Source organism: Leptinotarsa decemlineata, unplaced genomic scaffold, assembly GCF_025532065.1.
Source record: "Leptinotarsa decemlineata unplaced genomic scaffold, Ldec_3_MD MMD2_tig00000882_RagTag_RagTag, whole genome shotgun sequence".
Classification (NCBI taxonomy): domain Eukaryota; kingdom Metazoa; phylum Arthropoda; class Insecta; order Coleoptera; family Chrysomelidae; genus Leptinotarsa; species Leptinotarsa decemlineata.
Window position 1 is genome coordinate 19,354,459 of NW_027412556.1, and position 22,524 is coordinate 19,376,982.

Here is a 22,524-nt window from a genome sequence, read left to right on the forward strand (position 1 = left end):
GATTGGTCTTCAGTGTATGACTCAGTTGAAGCAAATTCTAAGTTTGATAGTTTTTATAATAAATTTTCCTATTATTTTGATACTTCATTTCCAAAAAAGGTAGTCAAGATAAAAAAATCTGGTGACTCCAGGTGGATAACTACTGAGTTGAGAGAAATCAGTAGAAGGTTACCCGAGTTATCTGAGCTGAACAAAGTATATAAAAATGGTTTATATCAGAGGGAATATCAACAACTTAAAATAATATATCAGGATAAATTGAAACATGCTAAGAAAACTAGCAATGATGATAGAATCTCTTCTGCTGATAATAAAGTGAAATAATCCTGGAAAATCATCAAGGAATCCCAGACTGGTTATTCTGGCAATGCAATACCTTGTCTAGAAAGTGCTGAAGATGGGGTCCTTCTTTCTGATGATTTTGCCATATGCAACCTTTTTAGTGAGTATTTTTCAACTGTTAGCAGTAGCATATCCAAACCTGATACTAAAAATATTAATTATATGTCATCTTCACATCAAAGTATTTTTTTATATCCAGCAACTAAGATGGAAATTGAACAAGTTATCAAAAAAGTTTGTAAGAAAAAATCGTCCGGTATTGATGAAATTCATGCTCTTGTTATAAAAAACGTTGCCAATGTAATTTCTGAGCCCTTGACTCATATAGTTAACTCCACTTTCATAGAGGGGAGGTTTCCTGATATACTGAAAATGTCAAAGGTTTTGTCAATATATAAAAATAAGGGCTCGAGATCTGACTATGCATCTTACAGGCCTATATCGCTACTTAGTCAGTTTTCTAAGATTATTGAATACTGTTTCTATCAAAGATTATATGATTACTTTGAATCATTTAGATTATTTTCTTCTAGTCAGAATGCTTATAGAAGAAATAAATCCACTTTTGGCGCAATTGATCAACTCATTAAACATGTGTTGGAAATCTTGGAAAACAAACAGCAAACTCTGGGGTTATTTTTTGATTTGAGCAAAGCTTTTGACCTCGTTGACCATGACATACTGCTACACAAATTGCAGTTTTATGGTATACGTGGTCCTGCATTGAATTGGGTTAGATCTTACCTGACTGGCCGTAGTCAGCTGGTCTGTGTGAATGGAATTAACTCTGTAAGTAAATGTATAGTAAGAGGGGTACCTCAAGGCTCTGTTTTAGGACCTCTTTTATTTTTGGTTTTTATTAACGATCTTCCGAAATTTTGTTCGAAAGCTTCCATTATTATAATTTTTGCGGATGACACTAATATCTTGGTATCTGCGGAAACTATGTCCGAAGTAATTGTCAAAGCTAATGAAGTAACTGATCAAATTGAGGAGTGGTGTTCTACAAATGGTCTGCTGCTAAATTCTGCCAAATCTCAAATGCTCAACTTTGTTACTAAAAATATTACTATTGATAAAAGCTATTTGGTAAGATTAAATAATGAAACTTTACATCAAGTTAATTGTACTAAATTCTTGGGTGTTGATATTGATAATAAACTTACCTGGAGTTTCCATGTTGATAGTGTCAAACTGAAGCTCAGTAAACATATATATTTACTTCGTAGGTTGAAACAAACAGTCTCTTTTGATGTTCTCATGCTTTTATACCACAGTTCAATTCAGTCAGTGATTTCCTATGGTCTTGAACAGTGGGGCTTATCAGCTAAAGCTGATGAAGTGTTTGTTATTCAGAAAAAGGTAATCAGAATTCTGGCTGGGGCATCTTCAAGTGCAAACTGCAGGCCATTATTCATTCGTTATAGTGTATTAACAATGCCTAGTTTGTATATCTACCAAACTCTGATATATATAAGAGAAAATATTTCAATTATTCCTAGAAATGAGCAAATCCATGAACATTTCACCAGAAATAACCTTCAACTTTATCAGCCTTATAGTAGATTGACAGTATCGAAGAATCACCCCATGTGCTGTGGGATTAAACTATATAATAAGCTTAGTAATGACATTAAGTCCTCAAACATCAATGTCTTTAAAAGGAAGCTTAAGGTTTTTCTATTGCAAAAAGCATACTACTCTGTGGATGAGTTTCTCCTTGAGTCATAATCATAATTTAATTGTAGCTTAGTGATTTTATTTTTATTTAAGTTATGCTTTGTATTTGTTTTTCTATAATAGTTTGACCTGTTGTATCAGCCAGTATTTTATGATGATGTTTGCCTAATGTGATTGTAAATGAAAACTGATTCAATAAATGTTTGATTGATTGATTGTTCAAGGAATTCCATTTGTTTTCCTGGAATTCCTTTAAACAACGATAATGACTCCAAGTCTTCAGCAAGTAATCCTCAATAAATCATTTTCATTTTTGTAAAAATTGACATTTCAGTTGGTCGTTTCGTTAAAAACATTTTGCTAAAAAATCAATATTTTCAATAGGAAAATGTTATAATCATGGCCATGGATAGTGTTATTATTTTCATCAACTAACGGGTCAGTATATTCTTGATAAATAAATCTGTTTCGATAATGAACAGACTACTGGTATGACTATGTGTATAATGGGGGTGAAAATACCTTGTAAATTTTGTCATAAAATAGGAATAACTGATAAAAATGTTTTTGAAATATCAGTTTTTTCCACTTGTTTGCATTTTCTGAAGAAGTTTTCCATAGCAATAGTATTTTATTCTTTAAAACTCAGGTGACATTTCTGCACCTTTATTGATACGTGAATATTCACTGTTTTCGCCGTGAAAAACAGGCTTTCTTTCATCGTGAAAAAAACACTTTTTTCATTGCCAAAATAATTCATAACACAAATATAAAATATTACTCTTTGAAGGATATATTTTTAACAGAGTCATTTAATAAATGATTATTCATCATAAAACAATTCAATTACTTCCTACATAAATTCCCGAAGATGTTCCGTGTCGCTGCTGATCAGAAACGTTAGATATTTCTTGAAGAGTTGATTCCACAATTTAATCAGATATTTCAATTCGTTAGAAAGGAAATGGACAATTCAATATTTTGTTCGAAATCTCAATTTTGTTTTTCAAGCTGTTCTATACCGGGTGATTCTCTAAGGTGGCTCACCCCTACAACTTCATTATTATTGGAGATAGAAAACGAAATTTGCGGGTTGTGTATTATAGTTCAATTTACATTTTTGACATATAAATGCCAAGTTATTGTCAAATGTCAATAACTTCATCGTCAGTGAAGAAAAAGAAGTAGACGTGTACGGCGTTAATTCGCCAAATTGTTCTGAGTGTGATATAAGTTATTCGTTCGTTTAGAGAATTCTTCACAAATATAATTATGGATCATTCAAGTACCAACTACACCAACATCTTTACGATAACGATCACAACCGAAGATTGACTTATTGCAACTGGTTTTTGACTAAATACAGAGATGATGTACGTTTTCCATTTAAAATTATTTATTCAGATGAAACCCGATTCACCAACTTGGCTATGTGCAATGGGAATAATAAAAGGTACTGGTCTCGAACAAATTTATGTCTGATACAAGAAGGAAATTTTCAAGAGCGATTTGGTTTCAAATGCTGGATGGGTATTATCGAAGAAAAACTTTTGGGGCCAATAAGGAACAAGATGGAGCGCCACCTCATAAATCTCAAGACATAAGAAAACATCTGAATGACACATTCCCACAAAAGTGGATTGGCATTTATTGACCTATTCAGTGGCCTGCGAGGTACATTCTTGAGTTGTCATAAATGTATTAATCTTTTTCATATTCTAGATCACCAAATCTTACTCCGCTAGATTGTTTTCTCTGGGGAAAAATTAAAGTCAGGTTCACAATACAACATCAGCTACTCGTGAAGAAGTAGAGCATAAAGTGGGGGTGGCATTCCAGAACATCACTGAGGAACAGCTAATCAATGTGATGCGCAAAACAAATGAAAAATTTGAACTTTGCCGTGATCGAGGAGGAGCCCATTTTGAAAATGTATAACCTTAATGGACCAATTTGCAACTTTTTGCTATTATTCAGAAAAATAGAGAAAATGAAGTGAAAGTGTGTGGCATCAAACAAAATGATTTTTCACAAAAAGCCAACGAGCCACCCCCTTTCAATTCGAGAAAATCAAGGTAAATGGAAAAATTCATATTTGCGACTGTGAAATAATTCTAAAAACGACTGTGAAGTCATAAGCCTCAAAGTCGTAGTTTTCCCATGTTACTTGATCAATAATAAAGCGGTTCATATGATCCATGGCATTCTAGATCAAAAAATAAAAATTAGAATAAAAATGATTTCATTTGTCAAATATTGACAAGTGAAGTATTGTTGGATTTAGATGTCATTCTCAATCGAAACAAGTAAAAATATATAAGATATCCCATTTAAAAAACGAAAGTCAGGGTCATTTCCGGTCAAACCGGAAGTACGGCAAAGCAAGTAAATATGTCAAAAAATGTCAAATTGAACTATAATACACAACCCTCAAATTTCATTTTCCATCTCCAAAAATAAAAAAGTTATAGGGGTGAGCCACTTCAGAGAGTCACCCGGTATATGCTTCTGCTACGGAAGCAGATTTTCAGCCACCGTAGCATATTCAATGGCATCAATAGTTATATGTAATAATTCTTCACGGCGACAAGCACCGCTAATACCGAAATTTAAAACAACGTACAAATAAAACATATTGAAGCTACTACTCATCTTACAAAATCATGATTATATTTGTACCGTATAAAGTAAATTTGTTTCGTTACCAGCAGCTCGAATGAATTTATTGATATCATTCTTTGATAAAACTTTAGATTCCTTTTCTCGGTATCTGACTCTATTGTTCTTAATGAGCGGGACCCATTTTGAAAACTTCCTTATATCACTATTTTCCTCAACATTCAATGAACTCTTCTACATTGAATAACGTAGGAGGTTTTAATTTTTTTTTTTTTAATAGCATATAAGGACATTTTTAGAAACCTTTTTGGCATGTTTATTTTCGCACCATTCACGAAATTGGTCATATGTTTTCTCATATACTAACTTGGTTTTGACCGGTAACATATTAGATACTATTGCATTTGCTTTCTTAAATATATTTATTGGAGTATCACTACGACTATTATAATCAACATCCATCTTCTTGAAAATAACTTGAAATTGAAGCAACTAGGAGCAATCAGTGAAACAGTCAAACACGCGGCGTATCAACAATCGTTTTTATTAGTAACAACACTGAAAGACCACTGGATGCTGTGAAATTGTATTGGAAGTATTGATAACATTAAGGATAAAATGTGTGAAATATGAAAGTATAATCCAGTTATTTTGAATCTTTTCAGAAAAGGAAAACTTTTGAATAAGATTTTATTGAACACATATTTTCTTGATATATTTCAAACGATGTAAATTTTCGTTCATAAAAAATAAAAAAAATATTGTTTTTGTATTTCATGTATAAAATTTGTGTTTTCATGGCATATGCGTCACTGAAAACACTCATTTCACGCACTTAATACCAAAATATGATTTTTGGAACATCAGTATTTCAAATTTTAAATAAGATATTCTTCAGGTTTGAGAATATAACACAGAAAAACCAAAAAAAAATAAAATCTCAAAAAGATTTTTTTTAAAATATCGTGAAAGAACATATTAATTTCGTGAAACCAAAAACACTGCCTATTTTTCTCAAAGAATTTTAAGTATACAAACTTTGTATATTTTGATATTCATCCCACTTCATAGATATGAATCAATTTCATTTCATTTTTCATATCAATAACAGAATTTTTTTTACCTCCTTTAATATTTTTTGCTGTTAATAATTTTTTTCCTCTCTTGCACTCTATAATAGATGTCATCAGAAATATTCGTGTATTGGTTGAAAAACAAAACTCATCTCTACACACAATGCATTGAATTTCGATTCCAATCATCAATTTATATGATAATGTCAGATGTGTACATGCTAAAAACGTTTGAATTTATTTCAATACTCACATTAAATAATTGGTTGATCAACAATGTGTGTGGAATATCCATTTGTTTTATCAAAATCAATACGAGTTTTGCAAATTGAATGAATATCATGTATAACCCTAACTATTTGGTAGTTAGAATGCTTCCATTCATCATATTAAGCTACCCAAATTCTCTTTGAAATTTATTTTTTATAATAAAACTCCAGAAACATATCGATTTTGTTGTTACTTCTACTTCTTTGTACTTCTGTTAATTCACTAAAGCAAATTGTGTATAACTCTTAGGCAACCTACTCTATTGAAAAATTTCAAGCAGCTCTTTGAAAAGTAGACGTGATACTAACCAGAAAATGTATTACTCTATAAGATGCCTAAAAAGTTTCAACTCTGCTCTATGGAATCAAATGATATATTATGAAATATACGACGTTCAAAAAATAAGAGGAATTTTCAAAAATTATTTATTTATTCATCAATTTCTATTTCATCCCCTTCAAAGTAGTACCTCTCAGATATAATACACTTGTGGCAGCGTTTTTTTCAATCCTCGAAGCATGTCCTTGAGCTCTTTCAGCGATTCGGTGTTTATCTCCTCAATCATCGCTAAACGCCGTCCTTTCAGGGGTCTCTTCAATCTTGGAAATAGGAAAAAGTAGTCGCAGGGTGATGAATCTAGTGAATATGTTGGCTAAGGTATGATTACGGTGTTGTGTTGTGATTACGTGATGAGGCCAATAGCCAGAAACACGTGTCTGCGGTTTGCCCCCCTGTTTGGAGTGTTGTATCCACGAATTTTTCATTTTTGATTTATATCATGCACACTCGATAAAATCTCTATTTGTATTTATATCCTGGACCCGGAAGTCACGCAGGTAGCTATAGCTGTCTACGTGGTCGTGTTAGATGTAGCCTGGGAATTCTAGGTCTTCTAACTGGAACCACAAATGTGCGGTTGGCTCCTGTTGTTGACTTCGTGCGTTTGTGTTGATTCCTGCTTTCGGCAAACAAGTGTTGCCCACTTGGCTGCACCGCGCTAATGAGGCCAATAGCCAGAAACACGTGTCCGCGGTTTGCCCCCCTGTTTGGAGTGTTGTATCCACAAATTATTCATTTTTGATTTATATCATGCACACTCGATAAAATCTCTATTTGTATGTATATATATATATATATATATATATATATATATATATATATATATATATATATAAGAGTAGTCTGTACCAAGAAAGCGAATCGAGGGGTTAACAAACGGTGAAGATAAATTGAACGTTAGTTACTGAGTGGTGTAAATAAATTAGTTAAAATAAATTTGTTTAAGATAGTTAATTCTTTAATTCGTTACAATTGGTGATCAGAAGTGGATTTTTAAAATAAATTTGTGAGCGCTTGGTGGACAATTTTTGTATTACGGTGAAATTGACTATAAAACTTTCGCACTTTCGCGCAGATAGACTGGTGATTCATTGTGTTTCGCGAAGCGGACAGTACCGGACGACGGAAATATAAACTGATTGACCTTTCTCGCGAAAAATAGACTTGTGAAAATAAATAAGTGTTTCGGACTCCATTAAATAAGTGGACATATTCAGTTTTGAGTAAAATAGACAGTAAGAGATAAAATGTGTTCAAGAAAAGTGCGCCTAGTGGACTTGAAAGTCGCCGAATTGAAGCAAGAATTGGAGGAGAGGGAACTAGATTCTTCCGGAAAAAAATCAGTACTCCAGAAGAGACTATGGGACAACTTGATTGAATCAGGAGAAGATCCCGAAACATATTTATTCGAAGTTTCTGGGGGTGATTGGAGTTCAATAATGAGCAAACTCGATGGACTTCAACAAAATTCGGTAAGTCTGGAGGAGAAGCTTCTGGAAAATTCGAAGTGCCTGGAGGAGAAGCTTCTGGAAAATTCTAAAAGTTTGGAAGATAAATTTCTAGAGAATTCGAATAGCTTGAAGGAAGAACTTCTTGAGAATGCAGAAGGCTTGAAGAAAGAGCTTTGTAGTGTGGCGAGCCTACTCGAAGAAAGAATAGGAACCATTGAGACAGAGATAGATAAAATCAGGAAGGAAATGAACACAGAAGTAGAAGAAATCAAAGGCGGAGAGTAGGGTGCTAATGCCGACTGAACGCCTCCCCCACCCCTTTTGACCTTGAGACGTCACACGACCTTGAATGACGTCACCTAACCTTGAACGTCGTACACGTTGTATGAGCTTGAATGCGGTGTTTGACCTTGAGTGTGGGGTTTGACCTTGACGTTCGACACTTCGACTACCTTGAACTTGCTCCATGGCATTGAATGTTGACCTTGAATGAAATCGTGACGTGTACAGAATATAACCTTGAACAGTGGGCGTTCGGCGTTGTCCACTCCCTTGTTGGTAATTCCTATATAAGTTCAGAATATCGTATGACGTCACCTAACCTTGAACGTCGTACACATAGTATGAGATTGAATGCGGTGTTTGACCTTGAGTGTGGGGTTTGACCTTGACGTTCGACACTTCGACTACCTTGAGCTTGCTCCATGGCATTGAATGTTGACCTTGAATGAAATCGTGACGTGTACAGAATATACAGTGGGATTAGGCGTTGCGGTGTTTGACCTTGAGTGTGGGGTTTGACATTGACGTTCGTCACTTCGACTACCTTGAGCTTGCTCTGTGGCATTGAATGTTGACCTTGTAGCTCTCATTTGGGTTATGGTGGGGGGGGGGAGTTGGGCTTTTATAAGGAGTGTGGTGTGAACGTTTCACTCATTTCAAATTCTCCTTATCGTACGGTATATATTTCTATATACAAGATGTATTCGTGCGTTGATTGTAAAAAAAGTTTCACTCGTAGTGACAACCTACGTCGTCATCAGCGGGATTCCTGCACACCCGCAAATGGTGATGGACCTCCAACATCGAAGAGGCAACGGTTGACACCCCCAGCACTTCCAACACTGCAAACATGCGTTTGCTGCAATTTGACTATTGCAAGCGATCAGATGAATGTACATCGGAGGACGTTGCAGCACAGAACAAATGCATGTGTTCAATATGGGGAAGGTGTGAAAATTGTCAATACAGCTTTCAAGTGTCGAATTGTGAGCTACCGAGTGGACAGTGAAAACCACCACATGGATTACCCAACATTCTTCAATGAAATTAAGCAGAAAGTAGTGAAACTACTCGAAGAAGTGTTGGATATCCATAAATGCATGAAAGTGAACATGGAAGTGTTTGGGCGGTACAGTCTGCAAACTAAGGATCTTTCAGACATCAAATAATTTAATAGTCCCAATGAAGTAATTGATCAATCGAATGATTTGGATGTGGTTTATAGCAGTTTTGCAGATAGTTTAACTGTTAAAGCAGCGGAATTTCAAGATCGGGATTCAGGTATGTGATCTAGTCAAAATGTTGATGATGATGGACTTATAGAGAAAACCCATATTTTCAGGTTGGACCATTGAGAAAATTTTGTACTTGGAGGTGAATATCAACAAGTATAGCCCCTTCGGAGGGTCTTCATACATCAAATTGCCAAGGTTCATCGAATTGAAGAAAAGTATGGTGAATGTTCTTAATCAAGATCAGTGCTGCTTTGCGTGGGCTGTGACTTCAGCTTTATACCCTGCCAGTCAGAAACTTAATGAAATTTCATCATATCCCCACTTCTCAACCGTCTTGAATGTAGCAGGTATGGAATTTCCAGTTAAGTTGAAAGATATTCCTAAGTTTGAGGTTATGAACGATTGCTCTATCAATGTTTATGGGTTGGAAAATGTTTTTAAAAATGGTAGAATTGAATATGAAGTTGTGGGTCCATTACACTATTCTAAACGTAGATTAAATAGTCATGTTAATCTGTTGATTATTACAGATGATTCTGGTAATAGTCATTATTGTTGGATTAAGGATTTATCGAGACTAGTATCATCACAAATATCTGCCCGTGGTCATAAAAAGTATTTTTGTGATGGTTGTTTATTGTACTTTGATAATGAACGAACTTTATTGCGACATCAGTTGAATGATTGTAATCACATATCGACAACGACACCATCCACAAATTTCAGGGTTGATAAATTTGGTAAAAGGGTACCTGAGAATATTTTGAAATTTGAAAATATCGAGAAACAGTTGAGGGTTCCATTCGTTGTATATGCTGATTTCGAATCTATTCTGAAACCAGTGCATACTAATGAGCCAAATCCTGCTAATTCTTATACAAATCGAACATATCTTCATGAACCATATGCTTTTTCTTACCTCATAAAGTGCTCTTTTGATGATTCTATATCTAAATTTGTACTAAATAGAGGTGCTGATGCAGCTAAAGTGTTTGTGTCAAACTTGGAGGCTGATGTCACCAATATTTATCACAAATATTTGAAGAAAGTCATTCCAATGAGTCCATTGACTGATGAGGAAGAGCATGATTTCAATATTGCCGCCACATGTGGTATATGTGGAGAACCATTTGGTGATGGTGATATTAAGGTGCGTGACCACTGCCATCTAACGGGGAAAAAAAGAAATGGAGCTGCACATAGTATTTGTAACCTCAATTTCAAATTGCCCAACTTTATACCCATAATTTTTCATAATCTCAGTGGGTATGACTGTCATTTGTTCATAAAAGAGTTATGCACAAACAAAACAAAAGTTGATGTCATTGCTCAAACTAAAGAAAAGTATGTTTCCTTCACGAAACATATAATTATGGAGAGAATAGTAGATCACAATGGAGTGACGAAAAATAAGTTTTTGAAATTAAGGTTCATCGATAGTTTTAAATTTATGGCTGCTTCCCTTCAAGAGTTAGGTGACAATTTAGATGAAAAACATTTTGTGGAAACAAGAAAATATTTTCCCGAACAGGATAAATTCCAACTTATGAGGCAGAAAGGTGTTTTTCCGTACAGTTTTATCGATTCTTTAGATAAATTAAATTATTCTAGTATACCATCAAAGGTGGACTTTTATGATAAATTAAATGAAAAACATGTTTCTGATGAGGATTATGATAGAGTAAAGCAGGTATGGAACACATTCAATTGTCAAGATTTGGGTGAATATTCTGACATATACCTAAAATCTGATGTTCTACTGTTGTGCGATATTTTTGAAAATTTTAGAAATATGAGTTTAGATACATATAAATTGGATCCTGCTCACTATTTCACTTCTCCAGGTCTTTCTTGGGATGCTATGTTGAAGTATACGGGTGTCAACTTGGAATTATTAACTGATATCGATATGGTGCATTTTCTCCAAAACGGTATACGTGGTGGTGTAAGCCAGTGTTCGGAGAGAAAGCATATTGCAAACAATCAGTTTCTTCCAAATTATAATCCCGAAGAACCTTCATCTTTCATAATGTATTTGGATGCAACAAATCTGTATGGTCATAGCATGTCTCAATCATTACCTTTTGGTGGGTTCACTTGGTTGACCGCCAGTGAAATATGTCAGTTGGATATCAATAGTATTCCAGATGATAGCCCCCAAGGATACATACTTGAAGTAGATGTGCATTATCCTGTCGAGTTACACGATCTACATTCGGATTTACCATTTTTGGTTGAAAGTATTATACCACCTGGTTCAAAGTCCAAAATACCCAAACTTATTCCTAATTTGAATGATAAAAAGAAATATATCGTTCATTATAGGAATTTGAAACAAGCGGTCCGTAATGGTTTGATGGTGATGAAAACTCATAGAATTCTCAGATTCAATCAGTCACCGTGGCTGAAAAAATATATCGATTTAAATACAAATTTGAGAAATAAGGCTACCAATAAGTTTGAGAAGGGTTACTTCAAATTGAATATAAATTCCATATTTGGCAAAACGATGGAAAATGTAAACAATAGAAGAGACATTCGAATTGTCACACATTGGGAATCCATAAGAAGAGGTATGGGTGCCAATGCTTTGATAGCTCGTCCCAATTTCAAAACATTATCCATATTTTCGGAAGACTTTGTCGTCATACATATGGATAAAGTTAAGGTTTGTTATAATAAACCATTGTATTTGGGGTTCAGTATATTGGATATGTCGAAAACAGTCATTTATGACTTTTTCTATGATGTCATCAAAAAACATTACGGACCACAAGCTTCTCTTCTCTATACCGATACGGATTCTTTGATACTGAAAATAATGACGGATAATTTTTATAATTTTATGATTGCAAATGTTGACAAATTTGACACTTCTAACTATAGGTTGGGTAATAAATTCAATGTGCCAGTTAGCAAATCGGTGATTGGAAATATGAAGGATGAACTTCCGAGTGATCCCATCATCAGTTTCCATGGCACCGGTGCGAAAGCATATCATGTACAAAGTGTGTCTGATGAAATAAAGAAAGCAAAAGGTATTAAAAAATCCGTTATAAAAAATCAAATTTCAATTGAAGATTACATTAGGATTGTTGAAACAGGCGGTATAATATTTAGAAAGATGAATGTATTCAGGAGTGATTTACATGATATTTACACGTTGATGTGCAATAAAGTCGCGCTATCACATAATGATGATAAGCGATTCATCATTCCTAATACCACCAAGACATTACCTTGGGGCCACAACGATATTGAATTCTATCAGACAAGTTCCGAACAAAATTTAAGAATTCTTTTGAATGTACTGAAAGATGAAAACAGTATAAGTGACAAGAAATTAAATTTACTCATTGCCTTATTGGAAGAGCAATCGAGTAATTGAATTTTTTCACTCATTATCTGGTTTGTTCAACAAATTGTAAAATTCATACTTGTCGAATATTTCAAACGAATTATCCTACCCCACTTCCACCCCCACTCCCATTCCCACCCGAAGTGGTAGGGAGCATACGGCTATAAAACATGAGGAGGAGGCCACAGTTCATCATTCGATTGCAGTCTTCCTTCGAAAGAAGCAGCCAACCTGAGATACCTGCCAGCCAACTTAGTTGAAAATTCCAAGCAGCTTGATGTAAGTACACACTTCCATACTATTTATATTATATTGTCTAATATTTTCATTTTCTCTTTCTAGAATCATGTCTTTTCTGAGGAATGCTCTGATGACCCCGATTACCACTCTCAGTGAGAGACAGTTGGAGGATGTAGAGCGGAGGAGGGTGGTTGTCCTACAGGACATCATGGTACAACCACCAGCTGCAACACCAGCTGCAGCTCCCATTCCACCACCGGGGATGACTTCCACCCAGGAAGTGGCGGCTCCCATTCCACCACCGGGGATGACTTCCACCCAGGAAGTGGCGGCTCCTGACTTGAAGTTCTTTTTCGAGGACTTCAAACCAACCCCCGAGGAGGAGGAGATTGACCCCCCACCAACTTTGTCGACATTCAGTGGACCAACTTCTTCGTCAGCACCCCAAATTGAAGATTTACTGAATGTCTACAACCCGGACCTGGACGAGTCTCTGGCGGATTTATCGCATCTTCAAAGCTTCTTATCGCCCATCGAACCATTATCCCCCATCGATTCAGGGGATGAGTTCGAGAAACCGGTGAAGAGGGCCAAGAAGATGAAGAAGTCCGCACCTTTGAAGAAGTCCGCACCTGTGAAGAAGTCCGCACCTGTGAAGGCATCCAAAGCCAAAGGTGGGAGGGGTGGTAAGTTGAGTGCTTTTCGCAAAAAGTGTGAAAAGAACTCATCTTACGGTGGTTGGCCTACAGCACCCCTTCCAGTGATGGAGGTGCAGAACTTGGTGGAAGTCGTCGCCCAGGTCCATCGGGATGCGTCACCCCCTCCAGTCACCCCCCAGGTCCATCGGAATGCGTCACCCCCTCCAGTCACCCCCCAGGTACGTGTTGAGCATTCCGAACAAGAGGTTGGCCCGGAAAATGTCCTTTCACAGACTGTGGTAGAGGGTAATAAACTCAAAGAGTCTATTACCTATGCACAGTCTGTGAAAAAGAGATATTTGAGGGAAAAGAAGGTTGTGGATGGTTCTGATTCCAGAAAAAGGGCCTTGATGGCGGATATTTCCACCATCGAGGCCCAGAAACTGGAATTAGAGAAGCGACTCTCTTTCCTTAGGGCGAAACTTCAAGAAGAAGATTCGCAACAAGGAAAGAGTTTGGCTTACATCCAAAAATATGGACCTCTTGTTCAGGAATGGGATGCCATGTGCCAGGGGTTCCTTAATACCTAACCCCTTTTGTAAATATATTTTTGTTTAGTTTAAGTTAGATGTATGTTTAGAATAAAAAAATTGTAATTTTAGGAATATAATAAAAACTTGCATGTTAATTTTAAGGTTATGAATGTTATGAATGAAAAAATAAAATAAGGAATATTGGAGTGCATATCTATTTTGGTTGTTGCACACAAAATACTGCGTGGTTGGGGCAGTATTTATTCCTTCATTCTAGTCATTTTCTAGTCACATGTAGTATATAGAATAAAATTAGTTAAATAGAATAATTGTATAGACTTTCCATCATTTGAAAGTGTGTGAATAGTAAAATAGTTATTTTTTCTAGAGAATAAATAAAAGTGATTCTAGTAATGCTCTGAGTATAATTCCAAAACCTTTTGACACTTCTCTCATCATTACTTTTCTCAACATTATTCAAACAAATTTCATTTATGTGAATGTGTAAAAATGAAATCATGAATCTAATTAATATTATATTGGATTTATTCCCCAATTCTCACATCAATACTTGAATAAATAACCTAGTGGGTCTTTATTTTTCACATATTCCCCTTCCCTTACTCTACCCCACTTTCTTCAAATCATATAAATAAGATTGTATTCTCAATATTCTTCAACTTGTTCGTTCATCATGAATCAAGCAACACCAATTATTCGGGAAGCTGATTCCACCAGTGAACCTCATTTTGCCCCACCAGAGAATTGGTCCTATGGTGACATTCAAGTTGCTGTAGTTGATTCAACATCTCCCGATGATGAATTCGATGGGTATTCAGATACAACAATAGAGCTGAATGAAGAACAAGATGTAACCTCAGACGAAGATGAGTTTGAACATGATGAATTTGCCAGCCCAGAACTTGTGGATCAACTGTGGCTTGAAGATCATCAAATCGCTCCACCAAATATCATCGTGGTGGTTGATTCTCCCGAACCTGACATCATCATTATAGATGATGATGATGATGATCAGGTAGGTTAGGTTAGGTTTTCCTCGGAGTGCACATAGTACCTGGTTGGTGCACACGGAATGCTGCGTGGGTGGGGCAGCATTCAACCTAACCACTCTATTTGGTAGTAGTGAAAAAAATAGGGCTATATCGGTACACCCTTGCGGTGAAACGTTAGTTGTTTCGCTATAAAATGAACTAATTAGAAAATGGAAACAGTTAATCATTATCTTTGAATATCTTTGGAACATTATTTTAATAATGTTGATAAAAATTCGTATCATAAAGAAATTTCAAGCAATGTATATTCGGATAAGTAACGAAGGGAAAGGTTGTATAGGCGATCGCGAAGCGATCGCTCAGCAGGCCGCTTCGCGGCCTGGGGCGCTCAACATCCGCCACTTGCATCCGGCCCGGATGCAAGTGGTGGATGTTGAGCGGCCGAATTTTAGCGCTCAACATCCACCACTTGCATCCGGGGCGCGTTTTTTGCGACCCCCACCTCCCCCCCACTCCGCCTCCCACTATACCCCCTCCTGTGCAAGAGTATAAATGTAGGAGTTCCTCAATGTAATCTTCAGTTGAGTAGCTATCGTCAGCATGTCAACATACCAGGAAGCCGATTCCACGACCGGACCCCAGGCGGAAGAACCTACAGCGCCACTCCCGGATCTTCAGTTGGAGGATTCCGATATGGAGAATCCAGATATGGAGGCCGATTCAACCACCACGCCTCATCACCCTTCCACATCTTCGGTCCAGGTACTGCATGTGACCAGTACCGAAGACCACTCCGAAGACTCGAGCAGCTCGGATGATGATGATGACGATCTCTGGGACGACGACGCATTTGCGGAGGAAATGGCGTTTTCTGAGGGTTCGGTGATGTGGCAGTACTTCCCCCGACCCGATGACAGCGACGACGACGACGACTTGTAATCCTTTCCTTTTTTTTCCCTATTTTTTTCCCTATTTCACCCATCCTTTATCCTTCCTCGGAGTACACATTTTGTTTGGTTGGTGTACACGAGACACTGCGTGGTTGGGGCAGTGTCTACCTCCCTCTCTCCTTTCTACCTTTGAAATAAATATTCTGAATTACAATACCAATTACTCTTATTGACTACTCTGAATAAACACCCCTCGAATTTGAAATATTGTCTTATGAAAATTATATTTCCAAATCTTGACATGAATTCTGCAATTGTTCAGATAAGAGAGAGCTAGTATGTTATCAAACAGATTCAAATCCACTCGGACGCTTAAACAATCATTTTTCAATGTGATTTATTTTACAAAGATAAGATATTCAGAGAACTTACATATTCTATAACACATTTGTGCATACCTCATATGTATATGGATGTACATTTTAGAGGTATATCCATATATTACAAACTACTCTTCGTATGATTATGTGACACTCAAAATATTCTATTTCTTTGACTGAGTGATCAATCTTATTATTAGATATCTACACTTTGTTTGTAGCTCTGAAAAGAGCTGTATTTTTGTTGACCCGAAAGTCCACGGTAACTGCTCCGCAGATGGGGTGTTGTTGCAATCTCATTATGAGATATCTACTCTTTGTTTAAATAATGTAGCCCTGAAAAGGGCTGTTTTTTTTGTTGACCCGAAGGTCCACGGTTACATCTCCAGAGGTGGGGTGTTGTTACATATGATGCAGACGGCTATTCTCCTAAAGTTGGTCAAAGGCCTATCACATGCTTTACACCATGTTTGCCCCATCTCCATGAAGCGGGCGGTGTAATGAATGTCGACGTGCTCATAATACCCTCCATTGTTATTCCGCACAGAATAAAAGCGGAAGCAACACCAACACAACTTCTCTATTTCACCGTCAATCGTTTTGATCCTGACATGGCTATCCGTTACACAATACAAATCTAACGGATCATCCAATGTCTCAGTGATATTCAACCACTCAACATTGCCAATAACTACTCCGCTGTCGTCAGTCTCGTGAGTCGAATCTGTTGCGATACCTTCATCTTCTTCAACAAGACCTTCTTCATCATCATCAATATCTAAATCCCCAACACCTTGCTCAATTGCCTCATCGTCTTCGATATTTAAGCCACCTTCTGCACCTTGCTCATTCACCTCATACTGCATATCTCCACCATCATTTTCTTCGTCAACACCCACTATCTGTCCAACGTCTTCAAACTCTTCCACCAGCTCATGGTTATTAATATCTCTCTGAGATAATAATGCTAACACAGCAGCTCTCTGGGCAGACATATTAATGTATTCTTGTGGTGATACTTGAATACTGACTGAAGTTTACAATCACTCACCGATTTTTATATGATTTTTGACAGTGGTGGTGGTAGCTCCCTCCACTCTACCCCACTCTTCACGGTACCTGTTTATAAGAGGGAAACATGGGAGCGTGAGAGTGTAGTTAAATTCATCGATTGAATATTTGTACATCTATCAGTGAATATGTCTTTCCCTAAAGAGTGGGATACAAAACCGACAATACGCGGCTTTCCAATCAAAATTGGCAAACATATAGTGTGTTACAACTGCCATGGGTATTGGCCTGAAACATATATCAACCCATGTACCGGCCTGTGTCGTAGATGTGTTGTGGCAAGGAATCCAGACCCACTTCGAAAGAGGATAAATGGTTCAACTCTAGAAGTAAGTGACTACCGCCAGCAGTGCAGAGAATGTTCGAAAGAGATTATGTGTAATAATATGGGCATTTCAAGGAATATATGCATAAATTGCGTAGCGACTTGCGATACATTAGTCCAGCGATGTCTACAATGTGGTGAATATAGTGTGGATTGTTGGAACAATTTATGCAGTGCTTGTAGAAATGATTGGCAATTGTGTGAGAATGTCGGCCAATTTCACCCCAACAGAGATGTCCACTTTCGAGAGTGCTGGTGTCTAACCCATGAAGAGCGGATAGAGAGACGGAGGATTCATGGAAATCTTATGCTAACATACACATCTTGAAGTGATTTCAATATGTTGAATTTATGAAAAATAAAACCAATAGTTTACATATTACTTGCATCATTTCTAAGGTTATTATTCTATTTAGTTTTTAATAAATAAAACAATTTTAATACATAATTTTTTTATTTTTTATCTAATATTGAGTACAATCATGATAATGTCATTACACTAAAGAATTTTCATCGATCCATGAGTTGTGATCTTCAGAGAACCCCAGCCACTTTACATAGAGGCGATGTCCTTTTCTTTTTAAAACTCGCTCCACCAAATACGTATTGGGATCTTTCGTTTTATTCAACTCCAGCCCATAAAAACAGCCTTTGATTGGTTGCCCATTCACATCTTCTAATGCATAAGTTATAGGTTCTGTATTATTAACTTTCACAACTTTGAATATTTCAGCTGTAAAATTTGCTGTATAACCTTTATCGAATGCATTTTTATATTTGCTGATTCGAACACTATCCCCAATTTTAAATGTACTTTTTTTACGTTTCACATGTGGACTCTTAGATTTGGCATACATTGACAATTTAGTAGACTGTTTCACATCTGCAGGTTTCATACCAATCGTACGATGAACTTTGTTGTTATACTGACGAGTAATTCTAGGAAGAATGTTCAACCACTTGTAATGACCTTGAAGTGAAAACTCCTTATAAAGCCAACTCTTCAATGTTCTGATTACTCGTTCTGCAATTGCAGCTTTTTTTGTGCTGAATGTTGAGTAATGATTGATGTTGTGTTTCTTCATTAACGATGAGAATTTCGAATTATAGAACTCAGTACCATGATCAGATTGTAAATTTTTTGGAGTATATTTAGCATCTTTCAACACGCTTGCCATAGCTGCAGTAACTGAATCACCAGTTTTATTCTTCAACGGCCTTGACCATACAAACTTTGAATAACAGTTGATAACTATAAGGATGTACCTACATCCCTCATTTTCTTTAGAATATGGTTGCATTTCCATCAAATCCATCTGCCACAAGTCAGAAAAATCCTTTATTATTGTCTTCCGACGGGGGAAATTTCGACGCGCCGGCTTGTGTATTTCTTTCACAACCTGCCATTTTGCATTACTCATATTACTGCTCTAAGACTTCTTCAAGATGATAAAGATGAGGAATCACTTTTCTACTGTTCAGGTGCAAGTGTAACGATTGACTATTAAACTTCAATGACTCGCTTAGTAAAAGTATCAACCAACTTAGCTATTACGTCAGTTCGCTTTTCCACATTACTCAATTGATCAGCTAATGCAGAAGTGATGAGTGCATTTTTGTCAATGATTATTTGCACCTCATTATGTTTTGAATCAATATGTTTTCCGATGTTACGTAGCGTTGATGCAATGAATTCTTGGAAATACTTCAGAGTTGTCTCATTGACTTTTCTAATGTGATCGTCAACATATCCTTTAGTAACAGAATCTTTACTGTCTACAGGTTCACCAACATTTTGAAACCGCTTATTCTGAATATCATAATCACCATTTGGTGTGAGAATGAATCCAACACCAGATCTTCCAACTATTGGTTTACTAACACCACCTCTTCTACGACCAAATTTATCAATTGTGGTATGCATAGTTAGATCGTTTGTGATCGACTGAGCCAGTTTCAAACATCATGTTCATGATATTGCGGTCAATAGACTAATCCTTCTTCACGTAATTCCTCAATTATGGCTAATATTTCATTATCATGTCCGGTATGTCCAGCCAGTCGTGAACTCCAAAGTAGTCGAAGGCGATCAATCAATTCTTCGAGTTCATTCCAATAAACATAATCTGTATGCTTATTTCTGATATATTTTTTCTGGGTGGGTATTTTGATCATGCCAGCACCTTCTCTACTAGGGTTTCCATTGGATAATAATGGTAGGATTATTTCTCTATATTTCTTCCAATTATTCGATAGAAGACCTTGTTTTCTCTCATTGTATTTATATGCAGCCTTTGTTAATTTGAGTATATCACCATATGTGGTCATATCGGAAGAGGGGATATTTCTCGATGGTACTTTCATGAATATCAAGTTATATAGTTTTGGAGTGCCCTGATAAGAGCCAATAGTTTTACCATTTTTCATAAACACAATTTTCTCATCGATAAATTCCACATCAGCTACTCCCATTTGTAAATTTCCCGTTTCAGTGTTCATGTGTACTCCAAAGACTGTATCGTAAGAGGGATTTCCTGATAGTAACTTTTTTATATGCTTTTGTACTTCATCACCATCATCGAATACATTAGGTGATTGTGAATCTAAAGTTGTCAATTGAGAGGTTTGAAGATCCTTCGAGGAAGCCCCTTCAAATTTCGGTTTCCACTCACTTTCAATTATAGTTTTGGCTGTTAATGGTGTAGCAGGCTTTGTTTTCTGCATCACTTGATTCATTTGAGATGCTCCTTCAGTATTGGCAGATATTACTTTCAAAGGTGTTATTATTGGCTCATAGATCCTCTCGAGTGCTGATTGATCACCTAGACGACTACTTTTGATATAATTGAATTTCTTCCGAACGGCGTCCGTTGCTTCAATTAACTTTCTTTTTAAACATATTTCATCATCATTTTTTCCCTCCATAATTCACTCCAAGAATTTGTATAATGAAGTGTTATCTCCACTATCTAGCACTCAAGTGATTCAATTCTTCAAGAACGTCAAGGATATATGAAAGCGTCGAATCCTTTTCGATAACGTCCATTTACCACTTCTCGATCCTTATCAATTACTAAAAATCCATATTTATCTTCCCAACATCTCGCACACATATCTTGAAATTGCTTATATGTTACATCTGGTGATACATGGTCGGAAAAAATATGATTGAGATTCATATCATCTTGTTTGAACATTACGATAAAATTTGCATTATCTCGTATCAATTGTTTCGGAACTCGTGAATATGTTTGGGCTAAATAGAAACAATCCACATTTTTATGACGACCCATACTGAAATATGATCGTATAACATCCTGTTTCTCGCACATAACATCATCAAAAATGAATATCGAATCAGGTTTGGCGTCTGAAGGCTCTACTATTTCACCTGCATTATTGGCAAAAGTGTAAAAACCCAACCCTTCGATTGGAGACAATACTTCACGTAAATACTCGTATTTAGGTTGATAAAGAGACTTTGAATAAAGATAAACATTTGCGAATCGTAATCCTAGAGGATGCGTTAGCAAAGAAATCATAACATTTGTCTTGCCACAGTTAGAAGGTCCAATAATCAGGCCGCGAATAGAAAGTGGAAGTAAAGATCCGTGACGTTGTTTGACACCGCTTCCCGATCCACCACCCACTTTTTCATCGAAATTATCGATGGAAAATTGCTGCTTCTGCTTCAATATGCGCATTGTATGACAGTTGGAGACTATATAAGCAGGGTTCCACATCGATTCCTTTATTTAAATAGGGGTTATGAGTCGATGCAGATCTACTGAATTGCATTCAAATAAAACTGGTAGAGGATTGATCAATTCCCTCATCAATAATCTACCATTTGAATTACACTTACCTGGCTATCAGTATTGCGGTCCGGGCACCAAATTGCAGAAAAGATTGTTGAGAGGTGATTCGGGTGTCAATCAGCTGGATTTTGCATGCAAAAAACACGATATTGCATATTCACAGAACCCCGATAATCTTGCAGCTAGACACATAGCGGATAAGGAGCTTGCAGAAAGTGCTTGGAATCGTGTCAAAGCAAAAGACGCTACTATTGGAGAAAAAGGAGCTGCTTGGCTAGTTACGAATATAATGAAAGGGAAACGCCGATTTGGTATGGGTTGTGACTCATCTCCCAAGCAGTCACACATTCCGCAGAAAAAGCGTTCTATTAAGAAAAAAAAAGTTAAAAAAATATTGAAAGCTTCTAAGGTGATAGCTTTTGGTTCTGGGATTGTTCAGAAAGTGCGTGATGTTCTACACAAAGCGGGTGGAAGTGAATTTGTTGTCAAAAATTCTAAAAGAGCAGCTGAAATTGCACTCAAAGCAGCACGCAAATATATGAGGGCTGCAGGTGGGAAAAAGAAAATTCGCACACCGCGAATCATACCGATTCCTAAAATTGGTGGAATACTACCACTCATTCCAATTTTTGCTGGTTTATCAGCACTAGGTAGTTTAGCCGGTGCTACTGCTGGTATAACGAAAGCAGTTCAAGCAGCAAAAGCGAGTAGGGAGCAGTTGAGTGAGACAAATCGCCATAATAAACACATGGAGGCAATTGCTATAGGTAAACAAGGAAGTGGTATCTACTTGAAGCCTTACCGCAAAGGATTAGGAGTCTATTTGAAACCTCAAAATTCAAAAAACTCATAAATTTGCTACCTGAAAGAGCTCTCTCCAATATCGACCTCAACTATTACGCTAAGAAAATGACGATTCCATATTTTCGGGGGGTATATATGCGTGACGATTTACCAAAATCAGGAC

General features: G+C 36.6%; 2 protein-coding genes across 3 annotated transcripts in view; one reads left to right on the forward strand and one right to left on the reverse strand.

Moving 5' to 3' along the window:
• Octalpha2R (alpha2-adrenergic-like octopamine receptor) overlaps positions 1-22,524 on the reverse strand; it is a 562,038-nt gene that overhangs the window by 268,932 nt on the left and 270,582 nt on the right. The gene's annotated exons all lie outside the window — the stretch shown is intronic.
• Positions 11,943-14,182, forward strand: LOC141482204 (uncharacterized). The gene is made up of 2 exons (XM_074175186.1): positions 11,943-12,928; positions 12,992-14,182. The coding sequence occupies exon 2, from the start codon at positions 12,996-12,998 to the stop codon at positions 14,115-14,117; it is 1,122 nt and encodes a 373-aa protein (XP_074031287.1). The 5' UTR covers positions 11,943-12,928; positions 12,992-12,995; the 3' UTR covers positions 14,118-14,182.